Source organism: Carassius gibelio, chromosome B7, assembly GCF_023724105.1.
Source record: "Carassius gibelio isolate Cgi1373 ecotype wild population from Czech Republic chromosome B7, carGib1.2-hapl.c, whole genome shotgun sequence".
Lineage (NCBI taxonomy): Eukaryota > Metazoa > Chordata > Actinopteri > Cypriniformes > Cyprinidae > Carassius > Carassius gibelio.
Genome location: NC_068402.1, coordinates 6,504,279 through 6,513,954, shown reverse-complemented (window position 1 = coordinate 6,513,954; position 9,676 = coordinate 6,504,279). Strand labels below are relative to the sequence as shown.

At 36.2% G+C, this 9,676-nt stretch overlaps 1 protein-coding gene across 1 annotated transcript; it reads left to right on the top strand.

The window, feature by feature from the left end:
• Nucleotides 1-272: 272 nt before the first annotated feature.
• On the top strand, nt 273-9,371 carry LOC127962624 (CAAX prenyl protease 2). The gene is made up of 8 exons (XM_052562247.1): nt 273-617; nt 1,293-1,395; nt 1,598-1,681; nt 1,882-1,960; nt 2,222-2,389; nt 4,331-4,402; nt 4,499-4,561; nt 5,283-9,371. Exons 1-8 carry the CDS (start codon nt 454-456, stop codon nt 5,507-5,509), a joined length of 960 nt encoding a protein of 319 aa, XP_052418207.1. The 5' UTR covers nt 273-453; the 3' UTR covers nt 5,510-9,371.
• The last annotated feature ends 305 nt before the right edge of the window (nt 9,372-9,676 follow it).

The following is a 9,676-nucleotide window of genomic DNA, read 5'->3' as shown; positions in this document are numbered from 1 at the left end:
GTTTTAATGAATAATTAGGATGAAAAGTCTGCAATAAACAGTGCGATTGAAAAATAAACAGAAATAGAGATGGGACAATGGGGAGAACGTATTGTATCGCAACCATATTGTACTGGTTCGAGCATCTCAGTGGGCCATTATGCGTTTTATAAATTGCCCGTAATTTTTCTTCTTCTCATTCAACATACAGTGCATCTTCATCAACAGCTGTCATCGTGAGTTGGTTGTGAATGGAAATATGGTCCGGAGTCAGGACCGTCTCACGTCGATGACGTCATTATGTGGCGCCAAAACATTCTCCTCTCAGCTTCTTCAGACTCAGAGTACCTCCATTGTGGACATACACACTTATCTAGGACAAAAACATAGCTGACTGTGTGGTGTTTAATGGGTCACCCATACCTGTAGTTTTTAAGCGCATATAGTGGATTTTTAGCCCCTGTCGGTCTCGCTATGAACGACGACGATTATTTGATGGGAAGTTTTCATTCAGGTCAGCTCCGTGCTAATATGCCGTCTGTTCCTGATGGACTTTGCTGGGTGTCAATTCTCTCCTGTCTACTACTAGCGTGCTCCTATGTTGGAAGTTTATACGTTTGGAAAAGCGATTTACCAAGGTATTTTTCATAGTCTTTGGCTGTGTCACAAAACCCAGTGAGCTCCCTACCTAGGCAGCATTATAACGACAGATTCGACGCTTACAGTATACTTATTGTTTAAAACTAGTGTTCGAAAAAACATTGTTTCAAGCGAATGCTGAACCAAATGTATCGTAAAAATGTTTAAATGTCGTTTGAACCTAATGTTCAAATGCAGCTTGAGGCAAACGTCTAGTATTGCTTGAGTCATATATATATATATATATATATATATATATATATATATATATATATATATATATATATATATATATAATAAAATGAAAAATAGTTCCAAACGTATCATTTGATCAACAGTTTTAACATGCGATTTGGAACGCATTTTAATTCGAATCAAATGTTTTAAAATGCGTTCCAAATCGAACGTTAAAACTGTTAATCACTATATATATATATATATATATATATATATATATATATATATATATATATATATATATATATATTTAAGTAAACAATCATATTTTATATTTTGAATTAATTATTCATATTTTGTGTCAGCCTGTCTGATTCCCCCTCCCCCCATTGTTTATATATTTGTCTTGTTTTATGTAACAAACTGGTGGCAAGATGCAAACTTGTTACTGTATAATGCACTTTAACAATCTGATAGTTGTTTGTTTACGCTAACAGAGATCATCCTGCAGTGATAAAGAGGCGCTTCACCAGTGTACTGATTGTATCCGCTCTGTCTCCAGTCTTTGTGTGGGCATGGAAAGAGTTCACAGGCATTCAGGTTAGTTTACGGCTACACGTCTAGTCCTAACTGTTGTTTGCGGTATGTGTTTACCATGCTCTATTAGATATGTTGTCCTTTATCTCACCGCATCATACAGTTTTGCTGTGAAGAATTTTGTATTAAGTTTTTGCCAATGTGTTTAACCTTATTTGACGGAGAAACACCAGACTTACTCAGATTTGTTTGATTTCTTCTATAGACTGGTCCCTCATTACTGGCTCTAATGGGGATCCGGTTGGATGGTCTTATTCTTGCTATCATTCTTCCACTGCTATTGACCATGGTTAGTAGGTGGCTTTTCTTTTTTCTTTTTATTTTTGATAATGGAAAACAAGTGTTTATCTTCAACCTAAAGCCACACAATCCTGAAATGTACGATTCTGAGGGACTTTCAGATTGTGGAATAGTCTTTCTATTGGACACATGATCTAGCACATTTTTTTGTGTTATATTTGATTATTTAATTACTCAGTTTTTTGTCAGGTGCTGTTTCTGGGTCCTCTGATCCAACTAGCCATGGATTGCCCCTGGGGTTTCATTGATGGGATGAAAGTCGCAGTTGGTAAGCAGTCTTCTCCACTCCAGTGAATCTCTCTCTTTATAAATCTATTTTGGGATTTAAATAATCTGGTTGTGAGCTGTCATGATGGTAAGTTATTACAGACAACAACAAGTGACAGCCAAATCACTTTTGGAAGTGAATCTGTATCTTCGTTTTATGCCAAATAAATCGGCTAGGTTTATCTCTGTTGCTGTAAAAGAATCAGTTTGGCTTCAGTTTCAGTGTTGTTGTAAATGTGACTGGTCTGTTATGTCTTTGCAGACCCTTGTTTCTGGTCGCTGTGTCTGAGTGACATGCGCTGGCTGAGGAACCAGGTTGTGGCGCCATTGACAGAGGAGTTGGTTTTTCGGGCATGCATGCTTCCCATGCTAGTACCCTGTGCAGGCCCCTCCACCGCAATCTTCACATGTCCACTCTTCTTTGGTGTTGGTGAGTGGTGATGTACCATTTGCTAAGAAACAGGTTGGGGTAAATACACCAATTATTTGTTTCTACTTCATCCTGCTTTTAACATTAGGTCAACAAGAAATAAAAAATGACTCTTTGCATTCTTGATACACATCTTAATGTTGACTATTCATCAGTGCATGTTACTCTAAATAACAAAAGTAGTCTTTCATCAAATGTAATACAACTGCTGTTTTGGCTGATGTCACCAAGGCTGTGCAAATCTGGAATATGTTTTTGCCAAGTAACTGTGTATACATTCGGTTTCAATGAATAATAATTCTGTGGATTGTTCATATTTAAGGACACTTTCTCAAGTAAATTTTCTTCCTACTTTACAACACATACGTACACACAAGAATTTGTTCTTAACCATGATCTAATAATGTTAATGAATTTAGTGTAATTTAAATTACTGAACCCCCCCCCCAACCCCCCCGCCCCAACCTTCATTATTTCAATATATGGGTTTTCCACAAAACTTTTCAATTTCAGCCTTTCGTTACTCTCCTCTTAGCAAAAATATAACACTCTAAAGCTGCATGTGATGTTTGTATGCAGAGTTCATTCACAAATTTGTGCATGCATGTGGATAGTGAATAAGACCCATTGTGTTAGGCTACTTTTGTAGATAATGCACTCTTTCCAACCTAAATAAAAGTTGCTCACACTTTTCCTGGAAGGTTGAGTTATGATATTTTGATGAAAAATTTCGGTAGCACTTTAGAATAGGTAACGCCTATTAGTTGCTTATTAGCATTGTTGGGAACTCAGAAACGAAGAATAGGAGACTCTTGGGTAATCTTCAGCAGGATTCTTTATTGAGAACGCTCTGCGTGGCGCTGCAGTCATCAACAGTCTAACGTGTCCTTAAGACATTGTAGTTTTTATATACATTCAAGTGGGAGGGATCCATACAGTAGAGGTGGAGACCATTTTAACAAAGCATGCAAATGCAATCAGGAAAGTACCAGACACTGGCATCTTCCCAGCCTTGATCTTATCAGCATAACAGTGTCATTTAAATACAGAGGTGCCTGACAGTACACTGATACCTTCACATTATCATAGAGACAAAAGGCACAGCTGTGCCTTGAGCTTCAAGGAAGAACACAAAGACAAAAGGTTACTGTCTCAGACACTTGATTTTCCTGATTTGAGCTTCTTGGATGTCAGCTTTATTACCCCAAAAAGTCTACTATTATATTGGAACCTAGATTTAACATTTTATAAATTTGTAATCCCACACATGCATATTACTAGAATATTAGCCATGCATTAGTGCTAATTAAGAATATATTAATGCCTTATTGTACTTGAGATTATTCTACATCCCTAATCTTACCCAATACCTAAACCTAACAACTACCTTACTAACTATTTAGTTAAATTAAGCAGCAAATTAACAATTTATTGAGAGAAATGTCGTAGTTAATAGTTAACAAGTGTTACCTATTCTAAAATGTTAACAACATTCATACATGGAAGCATGGATGACTTTTTTTTTACAATAAAATCTATAACATGCATTTACAAGATAGATTGAATTTTCCTTTCATAGCAACTAATGTAATAAAGGTTACTGCAATAATAGCAAATACTAAAAACAGATTTGAAAAAAATTAAAGATTCTGTTTGGATAATCTCCAGGGAAATTATTGTTGGTACTTGGCACTACCTAGATATCTGGTAATTGGTAACCCAAGCATTTAATGCGGTTCTCTGAAAATAGCTGGAAATCAACCTTTGCAAGTCTTATTTGACCGAAAATGTCACTTCTGTATTAATGTGTTTGAATGCCTGATCACTGAATTGCTCAGGAAAAACAAGACTGTTTATAATTTAATTTGCATTGCTTTGTAGACCATTATTGTTATGGTAACCTTTTCTTCTTTCTCTCTCTGTGTTTTCATGTGACTGCAGCTCATTTTCACCATGTAATCGAGCTCCTGCGGTTCAGACAGGGCACTGTCTCAGGGATTTTCCTCTCTGCAGGTAATCGAGTCATTAGTTTACTGTCATCTTTAATGCGAGGAATGCTGCCCGTGAGACGTAATTACTCATGTGTTTGTTTATTTGTGTATTTTTCAGTGTTCCAGTTCTCCTACACTGCAGTATTTGGAGCTTATACAGCCTTTATATTCATCAGGACAGGTGCATCTATTTTTTTAAATACTACTGATGCATGCACTACTTGACAAGAGGACTGAAAATTGTCAAATTGTCAGTTTTGTTTTAGAAATATTATTTGTGGCCTCTAAGATAATTTTTGTATTGTGACTATTTTCATGCCAGTTAAGCACGTTGACTTCCCAGTTCATATTTCCGTAATGCAAAAAAAAAAAAAATTTTAATTGTATTTTATTTTTGTATTGTACAGTGTTTGTGGTTTTGCCTCTCTGTGACTTATATTAAAATATCATTGTGTCCGGACACAATTAAGATTCATAATGTAAACTAGATAAAGTTTGCTTAAGAAAGCATAGCAACAAAGATTGAAGTAGTTTGAAAAGCTTGAGGCTTGAAGATTGAGTTTAAATCATTTTTAAGTTCTAAGTAATTTTAAAAGCATTTAATGTAAGTCTGTTGGATTTTTGATTTACTTTTAGTCTGTATTGCAGACAGTAATGATAATTAGGGAATGAATTAAGCTCAGCTGTCATCACAATTCACAAATTGTCTTTGTTTTCTGTGTATAAAATACATTTCTAGTTTTTTTGTCTTTTGGATGAAATGTGATCAGGAAATGGTATTGACAGACCTGAAACGCTGAGACAATGTTTATTCTAGTTTTAATTCAACTAGATTTGTATCAAACAAACTGTAATGGCATACAAAGAAACAACTGCATCTATCTTTATGTATGTGTATGTAGGTCATTTGGTGGGTCCTGTGCTGTGCCACTCCTTCTGCAATTACATGGGTTTTCCAGCGGTCAGCACGGCCCTGGACCACCCGCACCGCCTCACGATTCTCTCCTTCTACGTGCTGGGGGTCGTTCTCTTCTTCCTTCTCATCTTCCCCATGACTGACCCGCTCTTCTATGGTTTTCCCACACCCGTCTGCACCCTGACCTCCACACCTGGATCCATCTGCTCCTGATCCATCCATGCCTCCATCCAGCATGTCATCCATTCCTTCTCTCCAGCCATTTGAAAAGGGATGGCTGTTTTGCTGCTGGTTTCACCAGGGGAGCGAGGGACTGCTGGAGAACAGGTATGAGAATTCACAGCCTCTGTGAGGTGGTGCGTGGAAGAACTCGGTGGATGCAAAACATCCTCAGGTTGCACTGACCATTCTTTTCACCATTCAGCCGATGTTGCATTATCAAGTGACTTCAGCAAGACAAGTTAATTATATGTGTCTGCATGTTTATATGACAATATTTCAGTGTATTTATCATGAGATTGGTGCTGGGGATAAAGATCAGACACTATTACGGGTTCCTAGGAGAATTTGTATGCTGAAATGTGCATTGCTGAAATGCTAGATTCCCTATTTCTTTGTTGTGACATTAGAAACTTGTTCACATACACCGTACCTTGTTTGGTCTGGTGCCCTTACTTGAAAACGCCATTCATTTTTACAGAATTATTTAGTTTTACTCTTGATTTTTATTGTCTAAATATCACGCCACTTAAGTCAGTTGGCTTAAATTTAAATAAATGTCTTTAGGTACGCTTTTGAAGCAATAGACCTAGATTAATAGGAGTTACAAAATGTAGTGATTGAGTATCAGAAGTGTAATTGCCCTGGCCTGAACATGCAGCTTTATGTGTAGGTCTAGATAGAATTGCGACCTCATGCACTTTTCAAATATGAGGTCTTTTTAAAGCATTGATCAGTCCTGCCTTGGCTTTTTGCTTATTAGAAAAAAAAAAAGATGAAATACCAATTACTGTTTATATTGTATAGTGGATATTCATTAATAGATTTTGACCAAATGGTATTTCATTCATATTAAATGTAGGACTGTGCAAAAAATCGAATGCGATTTTCATGCGCATCTCATCAGTAAAGACGCTCCTGTAATTAGAAGTATATCTCCAGCACGTGCGTTCAGATCAGGGTTGCCCAGGTTCTCAAAACAAATCCTGCCCAGTTGCTTCTTAAAACTAGTCCAAAACTAGCCTAATCGAGTTTCCAGGAGGTTCCCTGATAAAAATTGCTTCCCGGGGTTAAAATATAAATTTTTTGGAATGGTTGCCCTGGTAAAATTCGCATTTTATGGGCTAAATATCACATTATTGGACTAGTTTTGAGAAGCAACTGGGCAGGATTTGTTGTGAAAACCTGGCAACCATGATACTTCTAATTACAGGAGCATCTTTACTGATGAGATGTGCATGAAAATCGCATTCAATTTTTTGCACAGCCCTAATTAAATGCAGAGCTAAAGACATCCTTTTTTTACATCAACATAGGATCTCTTGTGAATGTAGTATGGTAGCACTGGAGGATGCTGAGTTAAATTCTAGACTTCTGCTTTAGTAATGGTGCAAATTCCAACACTTTCTTTTCACTTTCTAAACCACCTGCAACAACATTGAAACTACCTATAACAGAATTACACTCGGAGTTCTTTGGCCGATATGTTTTAAGTTCTAAATCTAAATGCTTAACCTTTTATAAATCTTTTATATATTAAAAAGGACAGTAACGGCCTCATGAATTTTTATGCGGGTTCCTACACCATGAAGTGTTAGTGAAAACATACCACTGATCTGCATGCTGCTACACTGCTGACATATGGATGTTCGAATGATGATTGATACAGAAACACACCAAATACAACTCTTAACAGCTTCTAGGAAAATTAAATCCCTGCCATCATTTAACTAACGCTTGTGTCTGAAAACCACAAAATGAGATATTAGACAGAATGTTCCTGCTGCTCTTTTCTGTATAGTGAATGCATATATTATGCTCATCCAAAATGCATAACATTTCTTGTGTGTTCCAAGAAAGAAAGAAAGAAATGTGACCATGGACCACAAATTTACATGTATACAACATCTGAAAGCTGAATAAATAAGCTTTCCATTGATGTATGGTTTATTAGGATCGGAAAATATTTGAAAAAATCTAAATATTGAGAAAATTAGTTGTCCAAATTAAGTTCTCAGCAATGCATATTACTAATCAGAAATTACATTTTGAAATATTTACAGTAGGAAATTTACAAAATATCTTCATGGAGCAAGATCTTTACTTAATATTTCAATGATTTATGGCATAAAAGAAAAATTGCTCATTTTTACCCATACGATGTATTTTTGGCTATTGCTACAAATATACCCCAGCGATTTAAGACTGGTTTTGTGCTCCAGGGTCGCAAATGAGTGTAAAAATGTAATTTTGTGTGAACTGTCCCTTTGGCAAGTGTGGCTTTTAATGTTATGTAGGCCTAGCTGTATTTGGTTTCAGTTCTCATTAATTGTGAAAGCAGAGTGTAAAGAGAGTGTATATATATAGAACTATAATTTACTTTATTGCTTGTAATTTGTTGATTAATATATCGGCATGGCTTGCCCTCACATTTATTATGTGTGTATCTTAAGGTCATTTGTAGGCTTTTCTGTGTTGTGAGAGACCATGCAAAGTAAACCTTTTAAGCAATAGTCTCACAAACAGGATAAAATCAGGGATTTCCATCTAGTGCCACATAAGAGGTTTGTTTTGGGTGTTTATTTCTTAGTTCCCAAAATAATTTCTTATGTGGCTCGCTTCAAAGAAAACAGTGATATTTATAACATTTAAAACAGCCAAAGTCATGGTAGGAATTGATCGCAACTTGTCCAAATTACTGCAAGCGATCTGGTTTACTTGTCTCTAGGATTCAAAAAATTGTGCTTCAAGTGTGCCATAGTGTATATGAGTGTACTGACGCGTTTACCCAAGGAGGATGCTGTATGTGAGCACTGTTTAACTGTGACTGGCTTCATGAATGCTGCTTTAGTTTAGTTCATTTGTGGGTGAGGTCAACAGAGGGCGCCAGAGGACCATTGTTGTGAGTGGTGTCGTGGTTGTCAAGATTAAGAAGCAGTCACCTCCTTGTGTTTATTAAGAAACTTTATCCGCATATTTAATCCTGTTATTAGATAATTTAATTAAACTATGTTTAAATTATGCCCTGATACGCATAGAACCTGTTGAAGAAGGTAAACTTTTAGTTTTTCTGTGCATCTGTGGGAATTCACTCATTGTTCTTGATTTGAGCTGCACTATGGGATGTTTGGATTGGATGCCATGTTGAAGTGTGATTGTTAGGGAAAGCTGAACGCACAGATGCTCTGGCAGGACAGGCTTCCTGTCAGTGCTGTGATTGATGACTGGTGTAACTTTTAGTAGGAGAATGTTTGTAGTGATTTATGTGTCAGGAGCTTGTTAGTTTCTCACAGTCCAGTACTCTTATCCTCACTATCTTCATTTGTAACGTCACTGAAATCATTTATTTTACAAGAGAGTTTTGACAGTTTCTTTTCACCCTTAGAAGTGTCTTTCATCCCCTGTTTAGAGATCAGTGTTCTTTCTTTTATTTGGGTGTTTGCAAGCAAAACATTTGCAGCAGGGCTTGCATTTTAGATGCTTTGAATGTCATATTTACAGTAAGGAGGAGCAATAGACATTCAAATCTATTTTTGCAAATGTGAAAAGTAGTTGAGCGCTGTTTTAGCTCATTGAAACATCTTCTTGAAAAATTTTAAAGTATTTGAGAATCTCTACACAGATGAATTGTATAGACAAGTCTGATGTTTATACTGAGAGCTATATTTTGTAATCTAATCTATTTTGGTGACTTGGAGAATAATATGCATGCTAGTTGTTTTTGACTAATGTGCAATGCAATTTTCTGTAATTCACTGATGGACAAATGTTTTATGACAATCTTTTTGGGGGTCTTTCAGTCCACTCTGCAAAACTCTGCCATTTGTAAATAAATCAAAGATTTTTAAACCCCTTACTCGGAGTTGTGTTTTCTTTTTTATCCCTGTATCTCTTCAGAAGGTGACGTGTGTAATTTCTGCATGTGTGTAAAGTTGACTTGCATGGTAAACTAGGGCTTTTGGGCATTGCAAAAGTTGAACACTTCAGCTTTAAGTGATATTTTAATAATGGAGGCTCACAAATGGGTTTGATCTGATGTGTAGAAACTGTATTTGTTTCTACAAAATGTTTTTTAAGCTCAATATATTTTATTTTCTTTTAGTTCAAACTTGTGTTTTCAGATTTTGACCACCAGGGAGAGATGTGGTAATAAAAATTTTC

What these genes read in the sequence shown, in the direction of transcription:
- LOC127962624 (XM_052562247.1), top strand. Translation starts at nt 454, where the DNA reads ATGAACGACGACGATTATTTGATGGGAAGTTTTCATTCAGGTCAGCTC. An exon ending in AAGAGTTCACAGGCATTCAG is followed by an intron (nt 1,396 to 1,597) that starts GTTAGTTTACGG and finishes TTTCTTCTATAG; the next exon opens with ACTGGTCCCTCATTACTGGC. An exon ending in TGGGATGAAAGTCGCAGTTG is followed by an intron (nt 1,961 to 2,221) that starts GTAAGCAGTCTT and finishes ATGTCTTTGCAG; the next exon opens with ACCCTTGTTTCTGGTCGCTG.